Source organism: Rhopalosiphum maidis, chromosome 3, assembly GCF_003676215.2.
Source record: "Rhopalosiphum maidis isolate BTI-1 chromosome 3, ASM367621v3, whole genome shotgun sequence".
Taxonomy (NCBI): Eukaryota; Metazoa; Arthropoda; class Insecta; order Hemiptera; family Aphididae; genus Rhopalosiphum; species Rhopalosiphum maidis.
Genome location: NC_040879.1, coordinates 50754497 through 50782106, shown reverse-complemented (window position 1 = coordinate 50782106; position 27610 = coordinate 50754497). Strand labels below are relative to the sequence as shown.

The window sequence follows — 27610 nt, the reverse complement described above, 5'->3', positions numbered from 1 at the left end:
TTTATGTCGAGATAAACATGTTTGAAAATATTTTATGAATACACTAAACATTATTTAGTTGTAATTAATAAGTTTATATGAACAAAAATTAAAAATAATTTATTCATACTATATAAAATAATATGATTTAAATGTTAGTCATTTGCAATTATAATTTATAATTGTTATGATTATGAATATCACAAAAAATGATAATAATTTATTCAAAATCTAACGAAAATATTTTTTAGTAAATACAGGAATTCAGATAGCTGTCGGTTCTATTATGTTCTATAGTAATAACTTTTTAATTTTATATTAAATATTTTCCAATGAGTGATAATATATGAATAAATAATGATGTTTGTTAATGTTTTTACGATCGTTTTATTCGAGTGTCATCATAATAATTTATTCATTACTATCAAAAGACTATTATTTATACTTTAATTTCAGTTCTGGTGACAAACTTTATCAAAATGACGGTTGTTTTTCACAAAATCTTAAGACCTATTTTAATTTTGTCTAAGTGTATAGGTTTAATTAATATTTCGTATACCGTCAAATCGACTGGATTTTTGGTTCAGAATACAAACTCAGCATTTCATGGAATATTAGAAATAGCACGGATGATTGTGTTATTGTTATGCACTTATATATATTTTCATCAGTTTGATCCAGAATTCCATATACTTCAAATTTTAAATATTATTAAACTTTGGATTATCATTATCGCTGCCAGACTATCAACACCATGGATTATCAAGTATTTATTTATTATGTTTTATACTTGCATAGGTTATTTTAAATTAACTTTTTCAGTGTTTTAATTCGAAATAGTTCTAAATTCATTAATGTAATACAATCGTTTACATATTCAATCAAAAAAATTTAAATTAACTAATAACCAAGTTAAAAGTAATTTTGACATTACCAAAAAAAAAAAAGCTGAGGTACTTTACGCTTAAATGGAACTTAACACTATTTATTTTCATTTATCGTGATTTATTTATTTTTGTAAATGAGTAGACAATAAGTTATCGACAAAATTCTTTGGTTTAAAAAAATGGGAGTAGTTTCTGGCCAAAAATTGGATTTAATTGGTACTTTAGGATTTCAAAAGTAAAAAAAAAACTTAATACGATAAAATATCAAAACATTTTTGTAGAAAAATAATTATTTTACGGGTGAATATCGAATGTTATAAATATTTAAACTTGAAATGCTCATAAACAAATAATTTGAATTTCTGGTAAATTTTTTTTTTCATTTATAAGTTTAAAAATGAATAATGAATGTTGTATTAAATTTTTAAATCTTAGGTGTAAAACAAAATTTTTATAAATTTTTATCTAAAAAATAATTTACAAATTTTCGCGATTTTTATGAATTTTGTCAAAGTTCTAACTATGAACGCTTATAAAAAAAAATATAGTGAATTTAGATTTTCAAATTTTTTAATTGAAAAATTAATAATTTATGGGGAGCTTTATATTAAATGTTCAAGCATTTTTTTCTCAAAAAATAATTTTTAATTTAAATTTCTAAAAATAAAAAATATATGAATATCTCTTATGTATAAAAATTACTCAAAAATAGTCAAAATTTTTTTCTATAACCCTTTAAAGTACTAACTAGATCTAATTTTCTAAGAGAAAACATTCCATTTTTCAAAATTAAAACACACATTGTTATAAAATCAATATATTTATTACAGTGTTCAGAATCTAAATTAGTAACCTTACTTTGTTTACACGCTACTAAACCAAATAATATATTATGTACATTGTACATATATTCGTATTAAACTTTTATACATCTTAATATTACAATTGTCTACACTAGAATTTATATTATTGTAATATAATGACTGTTCATATTTAGTTAACAACTCGGCTGACAGTTTGTCTTTTTGACGCATTAAATATACCACCCGCCTTACAAATTAATGTAGTTCACCGATACAATTATATTGACATGATAGAACTATAACCTTCTAATACAAGGGTCTTCAATCTTTTTATGCAGTGGGCCATATATTATTTTCTAAAACTCTCACGGGCCGCATTTGTAGTAAAAACATGTATTTAATACAAAAATTCGGTTTTATCATAATAATTATCATGATTAAATTTTGAATAAACTATTATTATTATTAAAACATAATATATGTACAATATAGATTAACGTATTTAAATTTTGAATCATAAATTATTTGTTTTATTTTTAGCGTGATAACTGACATTGTTTTTCACTAATTGTTTTATACTTTGTTGAATCAGAGACGATGCAGTCCTCAGCAAGTTTTCTAAGTGAATGTCAATTAACCATGTTGTAGTTTTCGTCTTTTCGATTAGAGAATTTTCATTTTCGTGAAATAAAAAAGATTTATGCTATATTTCAAATGCGATCGAGGCCTGCAAATAATGACAAGTGCGGGCCGCGGGTTGAAGTCGTTGAAGACCCCTGTTCTAGTACCCATTTAGAGTAATAAATACACCGATAATATATCGAGTCCGTTTGTTTTTTTATTAATTTAATTTGTATTGGCGGTTTCTATAGTAGCGGCCAAACGTATGGTGATTCCGCCTTATATAGCCGCCGGCAAATTAAAACCTGATATTTTAGGTAAAGCTCACTCACCAACGGCACGCACATTTCAAATATATATGATTAAATAAAATTATTATTATTAAATTACTCCATGAAAAAAGCATTAAAACCGCTTTGTTTTCTAATATCCCCCCAACAGTTGTTGGCGTGTGAAGACTAACCTGTGTAATATTACCTCGAGATAGTCAGAGTCACTAACCACACATACGTTTGACCACTACTATAGTTTACACGAGTGCGGCGTGCAGCCTATTAGAACTTTTTACAGCGTGTCACATCAAATATTACAACGCGTTGGTGGAATTCACAGTTCACCTGTTTAAGCTACAAAAATATATAAAAACATACGTTTGTTGTACATTTTGTCAGCAATATTTATTTTTAACCAAACTTTCTGCAAAAATTCAAAACTTTCCGATTTCATTCTGTATACGCCTTTTTTGGAGCTGAAATGACTATATTATAATATGTATTTTGAATTTTAACAAAAATTATTATGATGATGTCAATAGCTTCTGCCGTATGAATTTTGATGTTGTTCCGTAATTTATTTTTATTTTTTCGGACTAGTTTGAAATATTAGCATACCACCTCATTAAATATGTAGATTTAATTTTCTACCAGAAACTACCATCAAAATTTAAGATTGAAGCATTTTGTCCGATAAATTCCTTAACACTTCAGAATATGAATGTTAATTCATATGAGGTTTAATACTTAAATATTATCATAAAGGTAGGATTTAATGTATGAACTAGAATTTAGTAATAGATATTTAACTGAAACATAACACTAATAGACACTAATATCTAGTTAGATATTATTTTTAAATTTTCATGGCAGTGGCTCAAATTAAATACGTTAAAAACATTGTATTCTTTTTCTTTTTCTTATAGAGCTGATAGCGGTCCACTTAGATATTTAGAACCATCGCCGCTTCAAACAAACTCTTCCACTTTCCTCTATCCAACACCACTTCCGTATCCAGCTTTGGATTAATTTCCTTTAGGGTTTTCTTAACTATGTTCTACAATCTCTGCCGAGGTCTGCCTCTTAATCTTTTCCCCGTTAGATTGTTTTTCTGTGACTGAGTAATCCCTTAGCTCACCAAACGTGTCCCACCCATTCCAGCATTTTCCTGGCTAAGAAATGTTTTAGACTCGGCTTATTGTACAGTTGTTGCAGGTTTTCGTTTGATCTTTTTTGGTAATTTTTCAAGTCATTATTATATACTGGTCCATATACTTTCCTGAGTATTTTCCTCGCGAAACTCTGTAGCCTTTCTTCATCTCCTTTAGTGCCAGACCATATCTCGCATACGTACGTTACTATGGGGCTAAAGTATGTACAGCATAGGTGTTCTTTTGTACGTCTGGACAGTAACTTGGAGGATAACATTTCTTTCATTGTGAAGTTACATCTGTTTTCCGCATTCAGTCTCATCCTAATTTTATTTTGTACATTGTTCTTTTTGTTTATGTTAACTTCCAAGTACTTAAAGTTCTCTACCTGCATGAAACAAAGTCCTTCGATCCATAGATTATCCTTTACAGTTGTATTCCTAGTCATCGGCCATTTATTTTGTTTCGTTTTCATTTATAACTCGTACCATATTTCAGCTAGATTTTATTATTTTTTTTACACTCTCCTCGACGTCGTTTCTGGATTCTCCTATAAAATAATATCATCTGCAAAGGCGAGCAAGGTATGAGGGCCTATTATTTCAATTTCTTTGAGGTCTTATATATCCCTCACTAAGTTTTCTAGAACTAAAATTTAGCTGCTAAATTAAACAGCACTGAGGACATTGTATCACCTTGTCTCAGGCCACTCTTGCATTTAAATAATGAGGATAATTCTACTAGGAAACGTACTATACAACTGATTTATTCGTTACACATCTTGATTAGTTTTACTAATTTATCGGGTATGCTAAAGTTTCTTAGGGTTGTCCACAGTTGTTCACATTTGATGCTATCGTATTCCTGTTTGAAGTCCACAAACAGCATATGAAGGTCCTTATTATGTAACTTCTTCGTATATTCTTTTTTTGAAGATTGGACATATAATTAATAAATTCCAATTCTTAGTCATACATTCTTCGCTCCATATATCTTTTACTAGGAGATATATTTCTGTCACAAGATCTTTTCCGGCCAGTTTAAGTAGCTCTGGATAATTTCATTCTCTCCTGGGGCTTTAAAGTTTTTAAAGCCTTACTGATAAACTCTATTTCTTTCAACTTTGGTTCAGTCATTTCACGTTCTGCTGTTTGATAAATCATTCTCTCATATTTTACAATGCTTCCATTGGTACTATTGTTATTTAACAACTCGTCGAAATGTATACGGAATTGTTTGATTATTTTTATTGGATTCGTCAGCAGATCACTATTGTTCTTTTTTATAATAGAAGTTTGAGGTTTATAGTCTTTTCTTACTGCCTTGCATTTTTTTTTAAATTTTCTAGGGTTGTTGTAATCTTCTTCAAAACTTTCCAACATTTCTTTTTCAGCCCATCTTTTTTCCCTTCTAATCGTTTTGTTTACTATTGTCTTTCTGAGCCTATATTCCTCCGTGGTTTCTGGGGTAGTATTTTGTAACATTTTTTTCCTTGTGTCATTATGCTTCATTATTGCCCTTTAGCATTCGTCATTAAACCAATGTTTTTTTTTATACTTACATAATTTGTTCTTAGGTTCTTTGCGGCTACTTCAATTATATCTTTTATGTTTTTCTATCTCGTTTTCTGAAGAATCTTCAATACTTAATAATTTCTATTGGGTCCTCAGTTTTTCCATATTTTAGTTTATTTTTATTTTTTCTCACCCTCCAGGCGATTGAAAACCTTTTGTTTAGCTATCACTAGGTGGTGGTCTGTATCACCATCCACTTCCCTGAAACTATAAATGTTTTTATCCATGGTCGCTGTTCTTTATCGATCGTTATGTGGTCGATCTGATTAAAGGTCCTTCCATCAGGTGATAGAAATGGTGATCCATTCGTGTTTGGTTTGCTTTTATATATTATTTCTCGGGGAATAAGTACTACTTATAACAATATCTCTAGATGCTGCAAAGTGTACAAGTCTTGTTCCGTTATGGTTTGATATACTTTGTAAGCTTTCTCTACCAATTGTTGGCCTATAACCTTCTTCTTGCCCTAATTTTGCGTTCGGGTTACCAATAACAACTTTTACACTGTCTAGGAAATGTATCATATACTCACTCAAAAGTTTCATAGAATACATTTTTAACTTCTTCCTTTTTTTCCTTCATCAGTGCATGGCAATTGATTATTATAAGATCATAGTTTAGCATTGGCAATTATATAAAGCATGATCGTTCATTAATCGCTTCGAACCTGATGACCTCCGGTAGTAACGACTTATTGATCAGAAATACTATGTCTAGATAATTCGTGTCTGGAACTGATGCCTTTATTGTAGAATATGGTCACATCATCTGACTTTACGCTGCCATTTCCCGGCTATCTTATTTCCTGCAGCGCTACCAACGGCATTTTATATCTTTTAATCTCATCAATTATTATTTTAGTTCCACCTGCCTTAAAAAGATCTCCAATATTCCAAATGCCAATCTTTAATTCTACAAGTTTTCCATTTTCGATACCTTTCCGAAAGTCCGTTTTGTTCAGTGTCCGAAACATGTTTAGAATATTCACAAAAATAATGATTTTGACGGTGGCGGGACGTTAGCCCGTCGACCAACACCCTACTGAAGGACCAGTTCACTCCTCTAATCACCTAAGGTCATAATAAAGGCTATTTCAGAACATTATTAGTGTCCTGGGCGATGATTACGCTACCTTCTCAACGCCAATGCTTAAAATCCGCAGAATTTTTACGCCCGTAACCAATCAAGGTTCCCCAAACAGGCTAAAAACATTGTATTATCGTTAAAATTGATAACATTAATTATTTTTTTTTTCAGATTTATTAATGGTATTATTGAGTTTGATCGAAAAATTGCACCATTTTCAATAAATTTGTTGATCCCACAGCGTTCATGGAGAAAAAAACAATGGGATATGATTTTTATTTCGTTATTTTTATACTTTATTGGATTTAAATCCTTATATTTTTATTTTTTACCCATTAAAATAGAAAACGTTGTATCATTGTTGATATACTATTTATTGTTCACTCTACCATTTGTTATTGATTATGTAGTTACGATATCTTCTTTTTTTTTTCTTCAAAGCTTATATGTCAGATTTCAAACATTAAACGATTTTTGGAAATGTCTTCCTACCGACTTAGTTGACGTTTCCCGCCAATGGACACACGCCGAAATAGTGGATTTTATGAAAAACACGCGGTTGTTACACTCAGAACTTTGCGGATTGTTGAAAACGTTTACTCAAGGCTACGGTTCAATGCTTTTGAGTTTCTTCGCGTCCAGCTTTATCAATTTGCTTCTCAGTGTTTATTGTATTGTCAACAATGGACCATTACCAGCTTCCCATTCATCGGCTAATGTCTGGGAACAGATAATACCACTCATAATCAACGTACAGATGGTCACGTTTTTGATATTTATTATCGTTTTTGTTTCATTCATAAACGAGAAGGTAACTCAAAGAATTAACCATACAGCTCGCTCTCACATTTTTGTAAATTACAATTTTATTCATATACTGATTTAAATTTTTTACATGATACATTGAATTTCAAAAAAAAGATTCTTTTCAAATTGGTTGACATTTTCATAACTATGGTTGGGGGGAGAGTGTCCAAATACCCGAAACACCCTTTTTGGTGGCACTATTATTCATTTACATATAAGTGAACATGTAAAAAAAAACTATTAAACATAATAAATTAAATCTTAATCCTATTCCCATAATTATAAAAAAGTAAAGATAAGTGTTTCATGTTTCAAAACTAACCATTAAAAAAAATATATTGATAAATTATTTTTACAGAAAATGGAAATGATATCATATCTACGATTATACAAAATTTCAAATTTACACTTGGACATAAAACAACAAGTATAATATATATTTTGTATTTTGAATTATAAGAGTTTTATTTTTTCTATAGTACAGTAGTGCCCAATTTGTATGAAGCTAATGACCCTCAGCTAAAACTTAAATTGGTCTGGGGATACTATTTTGTAAACATTTCTCAATCACTTGTTTAAATATAAAAAAAAATTGAATGATTTATTTTAATTGTACATATATTTTTGTAATAAAATAAACATAAAACACAGATATCCTCAAAAAACAATATTAAGATAAATAGATAAATATATTATATAATGAGATTTATTTGATTTAACACCTTACATACAAAATTATAACAATTGCTTTTTACAATTTAATTTTAAGTTACTTAAATTATAATTATTTCACTAATTTTCAAACTTTATTTGATGAGTGAAACATTTATTTTTTGTTCATAATTATTTTTCAAGTTAGTACATAGTTCGGCTTAATATTTTAGATTAGCTTCAATATTCAGTATATTACGATAATTATTTTTCATGTAACAGTAAGTAGAAAAAGCTTGTTCACATCTATACGTTGTGCAAAAGTGAATAAATTATCTTAAATCTTCTTTTGCCAGTTGCTTTTGATCATATTAATCAAAAATCAATTAGTTTTTGAAATCGAAAATATTCACTGTTTCGTTATTAACCTGATCAATTAATTAATTTATCTCGCTTCTGGTTCAATGATATTTTCGATTTTTATCGATATTACTGGAAAATTAATTTCTTATCCACATATTATTTTGGTTAGGTTGGTGAAAATATTTTCGTAATGTATTAGTCATGGTCAACAAGTGTTCAAATATTTCACTCTATACCTTCTGTGATAGACATTAACATAAAAATTCTCAAATAACTTGTAATATTTGAAAGATGCAGAAAAAGTTTATATCAACATTTTTTGCCCAAATTTCAAACTTTTTATAGTTGTTTTGATTTCATCTTTCGATTATATTAATATAAATTAATTTTAAACTTAAATTCAGTAAATTCAAGTGTTTAAAAACATCAACAAGGCACCGACACAAAGTAAAAAACAAAATTAGTTAACAAGTCTGCAAACCTGGTTACAGGAAGAAATACTCAAACTTTTCTTCTCTTGACTTTAGAAAATTTACCTAATGCCATACTTTGTAAAAAACATAAAAAGCTTTAAATTTAGCTTTTGATGAAGTATGAATGAGCTTATTGGAAACAAAAATAAATCATTATTTTTCTTGTGTAAAATATATAAAAATCAATATAGATCACTTATTTGCTACTTCTGTACTTTCATCAAATTACAGTGCAAACATATCACTCATAGATAGCTTTATAAATAAATTTCCTTCAATATTTTCAGACATATCAATTATTCTTCTTTAAATAGTATTGTTTGCTTGGAAAAGACAAAGGAGACAGAACTAACAAACTTGGTTGCAGATCACCTAACATTTTTTTAAACAAGACAATTTATTGCAGCCGGAAGAATTAGTTCTTTGGCTATGGTATGATCTTTGTTAAATGTTGACTCTTACAACAGGTTAAGCTACTTTATATGAAGCTAAAATGGCATTTTTATTCACAATGAATAATAATTTACTTGAACTTCATTTATATCATTAACAGTATTATCTTCTTCAATATCACTTCTAGGGATTTTAAGTGACCCAGATTTTTACAACTGATACATTATGCCATTATGACTATAATTTATGATTTACTTTCTAAGTATAATATATAAAAATGGATACACTATACTAATTGCTGACCATTTATGACCTAAACGTCCTAAACTAATAGGTATTCGAAAATATTTAGATATTATGATAGTGTTCTCATATATTCTTAAACACGCAAATAAAAATGATCCATTTAAAATAAATAAAGATAAACGATGATTTTTGATGTAAGAAAGCACAAGTTGCTTTATTGCTGGTTTTCCAGGACACGAGAAGTTTTTAATTTTAGAACGTATTCATCCACTGTATACGTCGTATATACGAGCGATCAATCACTTTACAATTGCGGAACCCTAACCGGCCTAACCTAACATCAAAATGTAGACCCTTGAGGTTCGCGGATCGCTAATTAGGAATCAGTACTATAGGAAAATACGAGATTTATGATTTATTTTTTTTATTTCGTAATTATTAATGTTTTATTTTTTATTTCACTATTCAGATCAAAATGTTTATGAACCAAACATCAGCATGTGATTCAAACCAAATTTTGGCATTTGGATTTTTCGATATCAATTTAAACCTCGTTACAACAGTAAGTAATCATCGTTAACCAATTATGTTATAATAGTATATTTCTTTATCGTTTGATTAATCATTCTGTGTCTAATCCAGTAATTTGGTCGCTTATGGATTTTTAGTCTAGTAATAATATATTTGGTTTCTAATATTTTTACTTGTTTACAGATACTTGTATTATTGATTACTGGAATATTCACGCTAATACAAATGAAAGATCACCCGATGATATTGAAATTAAATAATGACACTAAATCCTTCTTGGGAAAATTATAAATTGCAAAATAAAAAAATTAAATATTGTATAATATAAATTACTTGCAGTTATTAAAATATTGTTATACACAAATATATTGTATTACTTCATAGTTAAAAAATGTTACAATAGAAAATAGTTAATATTTTACTATCTTAAATCTTAATCATTATTTCACACTAAGGAGAAAGAAATACTTAAAATATTACAATGGATGATTATTGATTATATTACATTTTCTGTTTATGAAATAAATCTTAGAACATTAGTTTAATTGTATTGTAACACGTTAAAATGTACATGTTCTGTAATTATAAAATATTTGTCTTACTATAATATTTATAATTATATAATAAAACGAAGTGACTTATTTGAAAATAAATATTTGTTTTTGAAAAAATATTAATCATTTTGGAAATATGGTTTTATACTCATAATAGACAATAGCTATAAATAGTATAAAATAATGGTTTTGTAGATTTTCGTAAATACTAGATAATGAGCCTAAATGCTGTTTTTTTATGTTTATTCATATTATAATTTGAACGTTTCCCACGCCACTTGATGATCGATATGATGATTTATGACACCATATAACGAAATTAATTTGTGAATACATTTTTAAATCTAGAACAATGCTAGTGTGCCACCACATATCATGTCATATTTTAGTCTTCCTTGATGGTAGTCTGTAAAATGTATTTAATTGTTATTGTCACTTCGAATGAAAAGCAAAATTACGGCTTTGAATTTCCATTCGGTAATTCTGTATTAACTGGGTACAGCCGTTTATTGATTATATATTCAGCAGACAACATTTTTTAAATCAAACTATGCAATTTTTTGAACTATAACTATTTTGACATAATTTATTTTTTAATATTACTCCTACTTTAAAAGTTTTATATTTATTTCCATTAAATATTATTATACATATCTCGTTTATTAAACAATGTCAATAATGTTAGAATAATTGCATTGTGTAGTCTAAATCCCACTGTAATAAACGAAAATATCGATTTTGAGTGTTAAGCATTGTTAGATACATTTTAAAAGTGAGTGGGGGATCAATTTTAGTATAATAAACATTCTAAATTTATTTACAAATATTTATTACTTTAAACTTCTACGAATATTTAAATTGCATTAAGAACAGTATGTAAATACATATTTATTGTAAACATGACGTTTTTAAGTTTCTTAATTACATTGTTTTAATTTGTTAAAATACTTTCATAATGCATATAATTTCTGTTTTAACTGATTGCATTTAAAAACCACATATTTTTTATTTTGACCCCAAAAAGGTAAATAGACAAAAACCGCACACAAAAAAACTTTTAATTAAATTATTAGTGTTTTATAATGAGAAAATATATGAATAAGCAATAATGTTTGTTATTGGTTTTTACGGTCGTTAAATTCAAGTGACATCATAATTACATTACTAAGAATTTCTAACATAAAAAAAAAAACAATTCCTTATATTTTAATTTCACTTTAGGTAATACATTTTATCGAGATGGCAACTGTTTTTCAAATAACCTCAAGACCTATTATAATTTTATCCAAGTGTATAGGTTTAATTCATATTTCATGTACTATGGAACCGACTGGATTATTGGTTCATAATATAAATTCAACGTTTCATGTATTTCTAGAAATAACACGAATTATGGCATTGGTCATCATCACTTATTTATACTTTCAACAGTTTGATAGAGATGTTCACATACTTCAAATTATCAATATTACTAAATTTTGGTTCATCATTATCACAGCCAGGCTATCAACAATATGGATAATCAAGTACCTATTAATTATTTTTATACATTATACAAAGGTGTAATATTTTTTGTTTGTTCGTTTTAATTGTACACGATTTATAAACTTAGTTTTTTTCGAGCTTAGATAGTGGGAAAATTTAAATTAAAAATTTAAGTTCAGTTAATATTAACTTTTTAAAATTTAATTTAAATCAACTTAAATGGTTTTTAACGAAATGGTATAAAATGACATGACAAATTATTACTGGTTTTAAATGAAAACCAATTTTGGGTTATGCTCATATTTATTTAAATAGTTCATATCAAATATTTATAAACAGCCAACTTTTAATGAAGTAGGTATTAAGTCGATGGACACCAATACCAAAAATAAATACCAAAACAATAATTTTCTATTTCTCTGCTTTGACAACCAATTATTTATTTCACCAACAAGGCAATAAATAAACACTGTTTGATTAAAAACCTTAACTTCTTTAATTTATGGTACAGTAAAAATTCAACTAATAACTAGCGGTTGTAAACATAAAATTGAGTTAGGGACAAGGAGTCTTACTGCTTAGGTTAGTAGTTAGATTGTATTATATGTTAATTAGTGACCGAGAGCCACGATGTTTGGACCTAGTGACAAATAAATATCCAGTTATACTTAAATCACTGTATTTATTTTATTAATTATTATGTAGTTAATATTTAGAAGTAGGATACTAATGATATAATAGTAATTATCGTAATCACAGATGACGAATTACGACCCAAATATGCCAAACGATGAAGTAAACCCGCAAGGATCATGTGGTGTAGACGACGAAAATCGCGCCAGTCGCTCAAAAGAAGATGAACATAACCTCCAGAACCTAGATTACGCAGTAATATTGATCATGATTATACTAAAAAAAATAATCGAAGTACAGCAACTAACCCGTCTTTCACAACTAGCAGTTTAGACCCAATAGTGAAAGCACTGTTAGAGCAAAATTGATAAACAGTTTGTTTACTAACACGGGACATCGAGAACGAAGAATTACGCTGTCTGACAATGCTGATTACTTAGTTATGCCAAGCAATAGCTGACTATTTCCACCACAAATCCAGATTATGCCGAGAGCTAGAACTGCCATTTAATGAAGTTCAAAATAGATTATTGCTAGTTTAAGGTCACAAGAAATATGTCATTATTTATTGGTACGACATCATACGGACGATAACATTCTGTATTACGATACAACGACGTTTGCTCAGATCAATGACGCATGCTCCCAGTATTTCAAAAAGAAATAATGACATTAATAAGAAGTTGTAACGTTCATGTATCAATGGAGTTAATCTTGGATAACCAAGGTAAAACACGGTTGCCCGTTATAAACTATTTATCGACGGATGTCTAGATTTAGAAAGATAGAAGGAAGGACCACGCTTTAAGGTAATATCCATTAAGCATCATGGGAACCAATTATTGACTGAAGAAAAACTAGCACTGCAGACTTAATTGAAAAAGCATCAAAGCTGTTTCGCCATTCAAATGAGCGAACTCGGTTAAGTCGACAAATCCGGAATGTGAAATAATTACAATTACTGATGAACCTGTTAACTTCCGTCCCAACAGACTAAGAGAGTCTGAATGAAAAACTGTAAAGAAAGATGGTGGAGGGAGATTTTGTGTGGACTACAGGGCCTTTAATAAGTTAACAGTGAAATTACAAAGAGAATTATTTCACCAAGTGCACGTAAAATTAAGGTGGTCCTAAGCTTTCAAAGACCACTTGTTATGGACGTCTCCACAACTAATTGCTCGTATAATAATTAATGCATGGTTTTACGTTATCACTATTTTGTAAATGAAGTTTATGCCAGATCGTCATATTTAGGTTCAGATATTTAAGATTACATGTTCCCGCTGTTTGATAACAGGCATTGTACATAGATACCTCACAATTTTCCTGATGTGTAAACTTATGTGTAACCTCCGGATTTACACATAATTTTAAAGAAAACAATGTTGTGCATCTTTCATATTGATTTTTTGACTAAAATAATATTCATTAGTATCGCTTATTGCCAGATAATGATTTGTGGTTCAATGATTACTATATTACCTTTGTTGGTAGATATCAAAGTGGAATTTTATGAAAAAGGTTAAGCCAAAGGTTTGACAATACGGGTATACGAGTCACAAATACAAGATTCTACTGATTGTACACTACGCTTAACTTGGAGATTCGGAATAATTCGGGAATAGATAAACGAGATTCAGTTGTAGTAAACTCTAGTATAGGCGGTAATGTTAGTTGTATTTGTTTTAGTTCATGAATTAGATCAGATGGAGGGTACACGTTTGTATGCATTAATACATTCAACGTCGAATTCGCGATAGACTGGAGGTTTTGAGTTTCCCAAGCGAGTTGGTTCAGAAGAATGGTTTTTATTGCTGTGTGCTCCAGGAAGGTAATTTGTTGTTAACGTTGATTGTTATTGCAGAACGTCTGGACTGCTCTTCTATTTCGTTCTCTTGCAACTTCTGAGTATCTGTTAATAATTCGTGCATGGTAGAATTGACATTATTTGTGGCTAAAGAAATTCTTCGTACTTGTTCCTGGGATAGATGCACGTGCTTATCTTCAGAACGAGTTAGGTTTTCAATGTTTTTGTAAAAGAATTCGGCACCTTTATCAGAACAAACTCCAAAAAGTACGTTCGCTAAGCTTCCTACAGCATTTATTAATCCCCGAGACTGACGATTCAAATGTTCAGAGGTTCTGTGGTTTGATCCAAGAATTCGTAGTACGGAGTTAAAATTTGTTTCAATCTCCTGCATGAATCTGTATTTCATGAAATCTGTACAAGTGCTTGTTAAAATTAAATCTTCCCTCTTCTTTAGTTGAATGCAAATTTTGCCTGTTTAATAATGGAGATTCTGGAGTAAACGGTACTTCATATGATAAGTAGTCATATTTACATAAATAACAAAGTTCCAATTCGTGAAAAAGACACGAAGAGGACCCATACCTTCAAATTATAGGCAAGATAAATTCAGCAACGGTGTAACTTGGAGATTTCCATCTTGAGAATCTGGCATTCCATGACAATTAATCACTGATATTCTGAAAAATAATTTAGATTTCGTTCATGAAATTTTTTCAAATTCATTCATTCTTTCATGCAATTTCACACATTTATTTCTTTTTAATATGGTTACATTCGGAGAGTCTATATTAGCTTCCACCACTGTGATGGTCCTAACCACTTAGGTGCTAATTTTCCCTTATTTGCTTTTTCTTGCACTATAACTTTATTACCTTCATTAATTTGTAACGGTACAACTGTTTGGTCGTATAGCTCCTATGTTTTTTGTTTGAATTTAGTTTGATGTTCTGTTAATATCTGATGAGTCTCTTGCATAAGTCGTTTCGTTTCAAATTGTTATTGTTGGTAGTTATACTGAGGTTGTGGCTTAGGGCTTAACAAATTTGGAATATTCAAAGGATATCCGTACACAACTTCATTCGGTAGAAATTCCGTAGAGGTATGTGCAGAAGAATTATGACAGTACATTGCATAAAGAACATAAACATCTCAGTTTTGCGGATTTTTCCCAGAGTAATTCCTCAAATATTCACCCATAGTTCGGTGGCTTTTCTCCAAACTACCGTTACACTGTAGATGATACGGAGTAGTGGATGTTTGAGATATATTTAAAAGCTTGCATACCTCTTTAAAAAACTTACTAAGGAATTCTGTTCCATATTCCGTCAACAGAGATTCGGGTTGTCCGTGCAGACATACAAATTACGTAACAAAATGCTGTGCGACTGTGTTTGCTTCGTGATTTCTCATTGCAGAAGCCCATGTGAACTTTGAGAAATCATCGATCAGTGTTAGAATGTACGAATTCTCATTGTAAGACTTGTTAAGCGACCCTACAATATCCATGAACATTTTTCCGAAAGGTTTCGAAGCAGTTGCAGTGATAGTTATAACCATATTAGTTTCCTTGATGGTGTGGTTCGGAGTTTTGTTGATCTGACACACCGGACATATCTTTATGTATTTTCCGATTTGTGCTCTCATACCCTACTATTAGTACTGTTGTGCAATTTTATTGTAAGTGCGTGTCACACCTTGGTGATCACACAACAGATTTTCATGGAATTCCTTCATGATCTGTAATTTGTTTTCGTCCGATAATTTATTACGTGTGTATACTTGAATATACACAGGCGCATCACGAAAAATATACCTCAGCATATTTCGTCCCTCTAAACTGCAGCCTAGACGTGTACAAGCAAGTTGTGTATCCTAATGTTTGACACATATTTTTCAAAGGTTCTGAAGACTTTTGAAAATAGTTTCATAGTTTTCCTTTTGCCAAAAGAACTGTTTAATGATTATGAAGAACACCTAGTATCTATCTACATTAACAGTTGAAATCTCCGTGAATTGGCATTTTTGGCAACGAAGTTCATTGACCTTCCCAAATTGTTTCCAAAATTCCAATGCAATCCCTTTCTTTGCCTTAGTGAGCTCCTTCTCAGTGGTATTATAATTAATATCGGCTTTGTTCAAGGAACGTGAAGCGAATGCTATGAGTAAATCTTTTCCAATAACGTCCTTCTTCAGCATCGCTGTAAATGGCTTAGTAATCTGTCCATAGTTTTTTATAAACCGTCGATACCCGGATAATCCAAGGAAAGACTTTACCTCTCTTACGTTTTTGTAGATTGGGAAATCCTTAACACACTCGATTTTCTAAGGGTCTGGTTATACTCTTTCATCGGTGTTTTTTTTATCCTAGATTTAACTTCTTTTCGTAGAAATTCACATTTTAACGGTTGAAGTTTTAGCTGATACTGCCGGAGTCTTTGAAATATTTCGGAGAGTTTTTGTGTATGCTCTGGTAAATCTTTGGCATAAATTATGATATCATCTAGATACACGAATGCCTTCAACCCATTTAAACTGGTTAATACTTTATTCATCAGCTTTTGAAATGTTCCCGGTGCTCCTTTTAGTCCAAAAATCATAAGCAAATATTCAAAATGGCCTCTGTCCATGGAGAAAGCAGTTTTTTCACAATCTGCTAGGTTCATAGGAATTTGATAATATCCATGCGCCAAATCAAGAGTACTGTAGTACTTAGACCTTCCTAACTGGTCCAGTATATCTACAATGTTAGGGAGTGGGAATGCGTCTTTTACAGTGACTTCATTCAATCGACGTAAATCGACAAAGACACGGTACTTAACGTTTCCATTAACATCCGGCTTTTTCGGAACGACTAAGAGTGGAGCGTTCCAAGGTGAATTGCTTTGAACTACACCTTATATTTCGAGGGCCTCCTTTTATTCCGCAATTTCCTGACGATATTGCTGTTGTAAACGGTGTGGCTTCTCATGAATGGGTGTCACGGACTCAGACGTTCTGATTTCGTGAGCAACTGCTGTCGTTGCTGTGATTTTGTCACCTTCTAGAAAGAAAACATTGAAATACTTTTTAAAGATTGCATTTAGAGATTCTTTTTCTTCAGAGTTCAGATGTTCCATACGTAACGTTTCTTCTAATTTTCGTATTCTCTGAGCATCCACATGATTTTCCTCTAGAATGCTGGACTGTATTGCATGTATTGAAGCTTCTCGAAACTCTTCATGAACATTTTCTTTTAGACCAGATATTTTTACTTAAATAATATTCTCGGTCGGATTAATGAATGAAACCAAGACTTTATGATTTTTCACTGTGGTAACTGCATTACAACACCTGACTGAATTTGCGATTTCTTGGTTTACTATTAGAATAGTCTCGTTTTATGCTCGATGATCAGCGCCTCTACAAGAGTTTCTGCTTAAGATTCTAAAAGGATTTCTGATTCATCTGGAATAATTACATTATTTGTCTGGTAATTCAAGTTGATTTCATTTTCGACCATCAACAGCTAGCCCAGGATTCCGTCGTTGGGAATTGGGAATGTGGAATGAACTATTTGAAATTCTGTTAATATGGTTTTGTTTCCAAATTGTACATCTAGTCTTATTCGCCCTAATGTAGATACACTATCTGATTGTTGATTCCTTTTAACTGATATATGGTATGCTCATACACGATGGTCTGGTCCATGAGGACAGATATTCTGATTAAGTTAAGCTCACTTCGAACATAAATATCTCGGCTTATGCGGACGATACAGCGATAATAAGAGAAACTGAAGAAACGGTTAAACAAGTATGCAGGAAACTCATCATGATAGCTAGTAAGGTCTGACTGGAGATAAACGACGAAAAAACAGAGTACATGATATTAAGCCGCCAGGACAGAGAATATCAACAAGGACAATCTATGAATGTAGAAGGGTATATATTCAAAAGAATCACACATTTCAAGTAATTGGGGCACTTGCTAACACAAGATAATGACCTGAAAATGGAAGTCAGTGCTAGGATACAAAAAGGCAACAAAAGTTTTTTTTTGGTTTTGGAAAAGTACTGAGCTAAAGAACATTATCGACAAACTTGAAGATACGAATGTACATGACCCTGATACGACCCATAGTACTGTATGCCGCGGAAACATGGCCACTTAGGAAAGCAGAAGAAACTAGAATAAAAGTATTTGAAAGGAGAATCCTAAGGAAAATCTACGGCCCATGCTTCGACACAAAAGGAACTCGAGGAACTGTTCCAGAGACCGAACATCTCGAATGAAATCAAGAAAAGGAGATTAACCTGTGCAGGACATGCATGGCGGAGAGTAGGATCCATAGTCAGAACAACAATTGAAGAGAACCCGGATGGTAAGAGATCCTTAGGAAGACCACGCTTACGTTGACAAGACTGTGTAAAAAGAGATGCGGAAAGCATTGAACCAGAGATACCATGGAGAGTAGCGGTAGAAAATAGAGATAGATGGAGAGAAATTTGTTTGACGGTATGGGCTCAATGACCATAAACCCAAAAAAAAATAAATAATTAGCTTAAAAAAAGTCAAAATATTTTGAAAATTTAATCGTAAATAAATAACGTTAATATAAACATCTGGTGAAAATGTCAAGTATTTACAATGGTTTCTTTTTAAGTTGTAGCAAAATAAAATAATCAATCAACAAGAGTCTACAGTCTCTAACAGAATTTCTGGTTAGGTACTTTCTTATTATCATTTATGGTGTGAAACAAAAATATTTTTTTATTATTCATAATATGAATTTTAATTCATAAGAAATTTTATACTTTAATATTATCATAAAAGTGGAATATCATGCATTAATCAACATTCAGTAGTATTAATAATATGTATATTAATACATTTAGTTAAATAAATACTTTTCTACGATAAAGGCTGTATTCAAATCAAATATTTTAAGAAAATCATACTAATAAATGATAATAAATAATGAAATGAATTAATTTTTATTGTTTTATTTTGCAGATTTATAAATGGCATTATAGAGTTTGATCGAAAAATTACAACACTCTCGAGAAATATGTTGATCCCACCACGTTCATGGACAAAAAGACGTTGGGATACGATTATTATTTCATTATTATTATATTTTATTGGATTTAAATGCATATATTTGTATTTATGGCACCCAAAAGTAGAAAACATTCTATTATCATTACATCATTTATTATTCTTTCCCCCGTATTTTATGGATTATGTAGTTACGATTACTTCGTGTTTCTTTCTTCAAAACATATTTGTCAGATTCCAGATGTTAAACGATGTTTGGAAATGTCTACCCGCTGACTCGGTTGCTGTTTCCAACCAATGGACACACAACAAAATAGTGTGTGTAATGGAAAACACGCGGTTCTTACACTCCGAACTCTGCGAATTGTTAAAAACGTTTACTCTTAATGGCTTAATGCTTTTGATTTTCTTCACATCCAGCTATATCAGTTTGCTTGTCTGTATTCACTTTATTGTCAACATTAGAGAAATATCCAGCAAACATTTTGACAAAAATGTCTGGGAAAAATTAATACCACTAATGATTCACAGTACAAATTGTCACATTTTTATGTCTATTATCATTTTCGTTTCAATAATAAACGAGAAGGTAATTAAAAGTCTTATTCGGCCAGCTCATCAAAATACTTTTGTTAAATATATTTTTATTAATTATTGTTATCATAAGTTTCGTTAAATAAACATTAACTTTTTTTTATTATATTTTAAAATACTAATACTTTTTAAGGCATTTTAACACATGTTTTAAAAATTAATGTCCAATTCTCATTCTGGTCCGAATGACTTCTTGTCATCTATTTAATTTTTGAGGAACAATTTGAATAAAACTTTAACAAAGTACACCAGATGGCCAGGTTGAAAATATATATTTGTGTAATAGGTCACCTAAATCTATGCAAAATAGTTCACTTAAAATGAAAAAAATGAATGTTTATAGTCAGATTAAACCATAAAATTAATTTTAAAATTAATTGGTTTTCATTGTATTTTTTTCCAGATTTATTAATGACATTATCAACACAAGCATTTTGAGGTCAGGACGAATATCGTGAACATTGTATTATTTAATTTAATATGTTGGTCTGTTTCCTCTAATACTCCTAGATGAGTATCAAAATCATTATGGGAAATTTCGAGTCAAATGTCAGATGATGCGGTGGTCAGGGATATAAAAGCCAAAAGGTATTCATGAATTCATGTAAGGGGAAATGTGATATTTTGTGCCTTTCAAAATGTCACGGAAGCATGCCATGCAATAATTAATAATAAGGTTTTAATGGTAATTCTAAAATAATGTTACAAAAAATAATTTATATAACCTATAAAATACACAAATTTAAAACTACTGTATTGTTATGTTTATATGGTATGCGATCTACATTGACAATCAATATTAGACACCTTAAAAGTTTATGATAAATGTATAACTATACCTGCTTAGTCGGCAGTGGTATGAGGTACACAGCAAGGAGCAGTGGAAAGAAATGGAACTTTAAAACAGATTACAGAAGACGGATGAATCGATGGTATTGTTTGATAACCCATCAAAAAATGTAATACCAACGATACGACGACGCTCAACTATAAGGAAGACAAACCAAGGTAGGTAAGTAGCCACCGGTGTGTAATTCTGAGGCACACAAGGAATTTTTTAGTAGAAAGCTATCAAAGAATCCACGTTGAATACGCTCAAGCTGCCTTTATTACAACATCATACTCCAATATGGGATGCACAGTATTTTTAACAGTACTTTAGTCAAAAGTCTTTCACCAAACGCATGACTAGACCAAAAGAATCCTACAACACACGTACTCAATGTGAGCACTCGGGTTAAGCTAAAACCAAGACCTATAACACGGCAACAATACGGGAAACAGCAGTGCCATTAAGAAAGTATTGGGACATAAAGGTATAGCGGGATCTAGCGAATGTCATAATTTTATTATTTTACAATTATAATGACAAATTCAAATTATTTTCGCGCAAAATAAAGATCAATAAGATTAAAAGATAAACTGAAACAAATATAACATTTATCCATATGACTAACTTATCATATATGATATATCTATAATTTTTTGCAAGTAAAATTTTTGGAAATTTTATTTTTAAAATGTTGTAAAATAGTTAATAGTGTGTGAAAAGTATCTAACTACCCCACTGCCTATAAAATGTACACGATGTATCAATTTAATTTATACCTATTATCTGGTACACCGACATTATTTCAGAAATTATCAAATAAAACTTAACATTTCAAGCCTTTCTATTTATTAAGGACATAGGTGTGTTTTAACTTTCGTGTTAATAATAAAACTGCATTTACAAAACTATCCAAACATATGTTTATTGTACACATGAACTCTACTGCTTACATTATTTAAATTGTAATACAATTATCGCAACCTGTATACTCATATAACTATCTACAATCTCACTTTTTAAATATTATGAAAGTCAATAGTTATATAATATTCTCCGCATATCCTGTTTTAATGAATTTGCATATTTTATTGTTTTGAAGAAATTACTACGAACTAGACAATATAGCAACTAAAAACAACAAATACAAAAACTATAACATTAAATTCAAACATTCACGATAATATCCAATTATATGTTTTAATATTTTCTGGTGAGTAATAATACTATGTGAATAAATTATTATGTTTGTTATTGTATTTATTATGGTCGACCAATTTAAATATTATCAATATTTCATTACTAAAAATATTTATTATAAAATAATTTTTAATTTCAGTTTTGGTAACAAACTTTATCGAAATGACGACTAAATTTCACATAACCTTAAGACCTATTTTAATTTTATCTAAATCTATTGGTTTAATTGATATTACTTTTACAGTTGAACCATCTGGGTTATTGGTTCATAATAAAAACTCTGCGTTTCATGCAGTTCTAGAAATAACTCGAATGATTGTGTTGTTGATATGCACTTTTTTATATTTACATCAATTTGATCCAGAAATTCACATACTTCAAATTATAAATACTATAAAATTTTGGATTATCATTATCTCAGCCAGACTATCAACAAAATGGATAATCAAGTATATATTAACTATTTTCATAAATCAGCAGTCTTGTAAAAGATACTTTTAAAATTGTATTTAGATACATGAACTCAAATACTTTACAAGACTGTAAATGAGTTACTAAAGGACGTAATATTTGTTTGTTTGATTTGATTTTACATATTTAATAAAATTTGGAGTGCCTAAAATACACGTCATAGAGAAAACACTATAGAAATATGTATAATATGTTTGTTCAATCGTTCCACATGCCCCATAATAACAAAACTCTAAAATATTTAACTAAAATTAAACCATACAAAAAATTGAAGTAAATTAGTAATAATTTTAATAACCTTAATCTATTTAAAATTTTCACTTTTGAAGTATAACAATAAATAAAAATCAATGATGTCCAAATGCTGTTTTATAATTATTACCTATTCATATATTTCCAAATTGTTAATTTAATTGTTTTCATCAAAACCATCTTTTAATTTTAAGATTGAAAGATTTATCTATATTATATGCAGTACTGGGTCAACAAATATGCCACCTGCGGGCAGATTTTAAAATTCCACCCTTTACAACCCTTCTACTCTACCCATCATAAAAAATTAATCTTATTAAAAATAACACTGTTAAAAATATTATGCAATATTTAAAAAATATATATCTATATAAGACATAAGATAGTTGGAGAGAATAAAAGTTACTGCGTAATATGTCAAATAATTTTGATTTATCCTTTATATAAAATAATAAACAATAAAGAAAAAATGTTTGAAATAAAATCTTAATTTCGAGTACTTAGTATAGTCCGTTCAAAACATAAAATTTAAATCATATTAGATTTAATTTCTCAATATCACAATAATACTAATTATATACTAACCTTCTGTTGTAATTAATAGAAATGCGATATATTTAAATATTTGTACGTGTACACACTTTTCATTTGCCAAGTTAGTGACACAGTTTTTTTGTGCACTTAGTTAAATTGATACTTTTCCGTGATAATAGCTGTATTCAAATTAAATGTATTAAGAGAAATATCATCACATAATAGTAACTAATAACATTGATACGTTTTTATTATTGTTGTTTTCAGATTCATTAATGGTATTATCGAGTTTGATCGAAACATTAAACAACTTGCAACAAATTTACTGACCGCGAAGCGTTCGTGGAGTAAAAAACAATGGAATATGATTTTTATATCATTATTTTTATACTTTATTGGATTTAAATTCTTCTTTATTTATATTAGGTTCCGAAGAACACAACAAATTCTATCGATGTTACATTATGCATTGTTCAGTGTACCATATGTTATGGATTATGCGGTTACGATCACTTCTTGTTTCTTTCTTCAAAACATGTATGTTAGATTCCAAAAGTTAAACGATATTTGGGTATGTCTTCCTGCCGACTTATCGGTCGTTCCTGGCCAATGGACACACGACAAAATAGTGGATGTGATGGAAAACACGCGGCTGTTACACTCCGAACTGTGCGAGTTGTTAAAAGCGTTTACTCTTGGTTACGGCCCAATGCTTTTGACTTTCTTCTCGTCCAGCTTTATTAATATGCTTCTCTGTGTTTATTTTATTATTATCAACACTGATGGATCCAATAAATCAGCTCCGATAAATGGTTTCTGGTTACCACTGATGGTTCACGTACAAATTATCACGTTTTTGCTGTCAGTTATCGTTTTTGTTTCATTCATAAACGATAAGGTAGGTAATTAATGGGTTATTCAACCTTGTCACCGTCATATTATTCTCGTCCATTAAACCTTAATTTATTCATTTTCTGATTTTTAACTAGAAACTCTTCTTAATAAATTATATTTTTAATTAGGTACTTATATTCTATATATATTATATTACTAGCATTTTCCCCAAAGAATACGTTTAACACTCGTATCTTAAATTCTTATGCAGATGATTATATTTAAAAATTTAATGGCATACCTATTATTGAACTGCTACCTATTTATTTAGTGATCTTTGGGTACCTAGCATGAGTACTATGGACACTATTAATTTATTAATTATATAAAGGGTATATTATGTACTAAAAATTAAAGCAATATTTATTATTGTATTAACATTACGACATTGTATTTAAATGAACCTTGCCTATCGTATTATATTTAATGTAAATTATTTTGCTGATATCCTTACTGTAAGACACATACCTGCATTAAATAACTAAACTACGAATATAACTGTGAATAGTTATTTAAATTTAAATGCATTACATCTTCAATAAAACATTTAGGTACAGTTACGAAATGTGACCGTCTTGAAAATAAATAATTACAGTAAAATTGTATTATATTCTCATTACAAGAATTTTTATTTTTTATTTTAAAAATGTTATTAAAATCGTGTTCATAAGAATTTGATTCCCTATATTTGTATTGTTTTCTTTAATTATTTTATTTCAGTGAACAATAAAAAAAAAATAAAAAACTATGGATTGAAGTAAATTAAATTTCGGTCGGGTTAAACAATTATTTAAACACAAAGAAAAATATTTTATATCTAAACTGTACTGAGGTAAATTCCATAAAAATAAGTCTTATCAAATTATTTTTACAGCGATTGAAGATTATATCATACCTACGGTTATATCAAATTTCCAATTTACACATGGACATTAAACGACAAGTAATAAACATATATAATTTTTATTTTATATTATTAGTTTATATTTTTACTGTAGAAAGCTACTAGTTTTATTTTAATTTTATTTCGTCATTACCTATTAATGTTTTATTATTCAGATCAAAATGTTTATGAATCAAATATCAGCTTGCAATTCGGACCAAATTTCAGCATTTGGATTTTTTTATATCAATTTGAATCTTGTTACATCTGTAAGTACCTTACTCGTTTTTTCATCTATTATATGACAAATCTTATATTTATGTATATACAGAGGCGGATCTAAGATTTTTTACGCCCAGGGAAAATATTAAAATTACCAAGAACGAGGATTGTCAAATAAAATTTCAGGATAATGTGTGGCTTTAAAATGTTCATACTTATTTTGACCTTCTAAAGATACCTCAAAAGTATTCTCATTATTAACTTGATGACAATTCTCACTTATATTAAATGTTATGAGTTCTAAGTCATTGACAGTTATATTTTTTTCATTTATCTTAACATCCAAAGAATCGTCATTAGTAATTTTTTCATTTAAATTGCTATTACAACTTATCAATGGTAATGGTTCTTTTATAATCGTGTTTTCATTTTCATGTTGTTCAATATTTACTTCATTGACATCAACATCCAAAGAATCTTCAGACTTATCCACATTTTCACACTTTAACCAGTTTTTCCGCGTTTTTTCCCACTGTTTTGCTAATTGTATCTTTTCAGCTTCTATCTTCTGCTTTCTATTGCGAAAAAATGAACCTGGAGGCCGCTTTGACATTTTCGTCCTTAAATGTATTAACATTTTTTTTTGAAATTTTAAAAATTTAATAAAATCAGTCTTAAGTTCTGAGTGAAGCAAAAAATGTATTGATATCATTAAGAATTATAATTATTGAATTACTTAAATTAATATTATATTGCTTACTGTAATATAATTAAAATTATAAAATATTGAATAATTAACTACATTTACGAATTAAGGTAATATGTAGATATATTGTTACACTCTTTATTACAATTTACAATACATTATAAATTGAGGCTCATAGCACCAATAAAAATCTACAAAAAATAATCTCTCGTTTTATATTTTTTCCTTTTTTTAAGTTATCCAAAATTGGATGGAAAAATACTATTTTATAAAACAAATACGCCAATAACTTAAAGTTACTGCTTTTTTTTAAAATAATATAATATAATATAATTTAATATAATAACATATTAACATAAATCATAATATAATTTTACTAATTAAAACCACTGAAGCGATGAATGCAACTAGATATCTTTATTTAGTTTATGGAATTAAAATTTTTTTACAACATTAAAAACTTAAAGTGGTTACATATTTTTTTTCGAAATAGGGTATTTAAATAGAAACTGTTTATTTTTGTTTGTATTCAGTCTGCAATAGTAAACATTAAACAATTATATAGGTATTATATTTTTATATATTTACTATTTACATAATAAACCTTAATTTAAAAAATAATTAAACATTAAAACTTAATCAACTGTTAATTGAGTTAATGCTTGATAGTTAGTTTAAAAAGCAAGAAATTATACATAAAACGTGAGTTTATTATTTTCCTTAGAGTGGATTTTATAAGAAAAAAAAATGTTGCAAAATAATCAAAACTTGAATAGGCACCTGTCCTATATAAAAACACTTTTGCTGTTTTGGTTCTGTGTGCCTCAATTATAATAGACCTTTATAGTGAAATATAAATTCGTTTATTCTGATAAAGATACAAAAATTTAGATTTTAGGCCAATAAAAAATGTAATCAAATTATAAAAATAAAATCTTTTTTTTTAAACATAAACAAATGTATAACTATCTTGGTAAATATTATAATATATAATAATATTATAAAATATTAACATAATTTTCAATAAACAGATATAATATTATATCGTACGTTGATTGATAATCTTATAAAAGTTATTGTGTAGGTATCAGACCAGACATTTTAACGAAAACACAGCATTAATAAATACCTAGTTTGACACTATCACTCAGAATCTTAATAATTATAGACTATAGTAGGTATATACTTATTACTTATACTTATACAAATCTATTTATAATCTTACCTTTAACTAAAATGATGTCCAAACATTAATTTAAATACCTACAAAAAAATTACGCCTATTAAAATTTTACGCCCGGGGATCAATCCCCGGCTTCCCCCCCCCCCTAGTTCCGCCTCTGTGTATATATATATCGTTTGATTTATCATTGTATGTTTAATCAACTGGATCTTAATCGTTTTATTTTCACGGCATATTTTCAATAACAATTTAATTTTTCCTACATTAATATGTCTTGGAATGCCCGTTGAAAATCTTAAGATTCTAATATTTTATTTTGTATTTTTTTACGTGTTTTGATCAGTCAACGTAAATTAGTTTTTCTTTTACAGATTCTTGTGTTATTGATTAGTGGAATAATTACTTTGATACAGATGAAGAATCACCCAATTGTATTAAAATTTAACAATGACACTATAACCTTCTTGAGAAAGTTATAAATTAAAA

General features: G+C 29.1%; 2 protein-coding genes across 2 annotated transcripts; both read left to right on the top strand.

Annotated features, from left to right (window-relative positions):
- The first annotated feature begins 458 nt into the window (after window positions 1–458).
- Window positions 459–10128, top strand: LOC113559017. The gene is made up of 5 exons (XM_026964609.1): window positions 459–745; window positions 6545–7184; window positions 7539–7607; window positions 9776–9868; window positions 10021–10128. Exons 1-5 carry the CDS (start codon window positions 459–461, stop codon window positions 10126–10128), a joined length of 1197 nt encoding a protein of 398 aa, XP_026820410.1.
- Window positions 10129–22141: 12013 nt separating this feature from the next.
- LOC113558802 lies at window positions 22142–27610 on the top strand. The gene is made up of 5 exons (XM_026964351.1): window positions 22142–22428; window positions 23504–24134; window positions 25005–25073; window positions 25190–25282; window positions 27496–27610. The coding sequence occupies exons 1-5, from the start codon at window positions 22142–22144 to the stop codon at window positions 27601–27603; spliced, it is 1188 nt and encodes a 395-aa protein (XP_026820152.1). The 3' UTR covers window positions 27604–27610.

Excerpts from the sequence above, each read along its gene's own strand:
- LOC113559017 (XM_026964609.1), top strand. The coding sequence starts at position 459 with ATGACGGTTGTTTTTCACAAAATCTTAAGACCTATTTTAATTTTGTCT. Across the intron at positions 7,185-7,538 it reads TTTCATTCATAAACGAGAAG|AAAATGGAAATGATATCATA; the intron begins GTAACTCAAAGA and ends TTATTTTTACAG. Across the intron at positions 9,869-10,020 it reads ATTTAAACCTCGTTACAACA|ATACTTGTATTATTGATTAC; the intron begins GTAAGTAATCAT and ends ACTTGTTTACAG.
- LOC113558802 (XM_026964351.1), top strand. The coding sequence starts at position 22,142 with ATGACGACTAAATTTCACATAACCTTAAGACCTATTTTAATTTTATCT. Across the intron at positions 22,429-23,503 it reads TCAACAAAATGGATAATCAA|ATTCATTAATGGTATTATCG; the intron begins GTATATATTAAC and ends TGTTGTTTTCAG. Across the intron at positions 25,283-27,495 it reads ATTTGAATCTTGTTACATCT|ATTCTTGTGTTATTGATTAG; the intron begins GTAAGTACCTTA and ends TTTCTTTTACAG.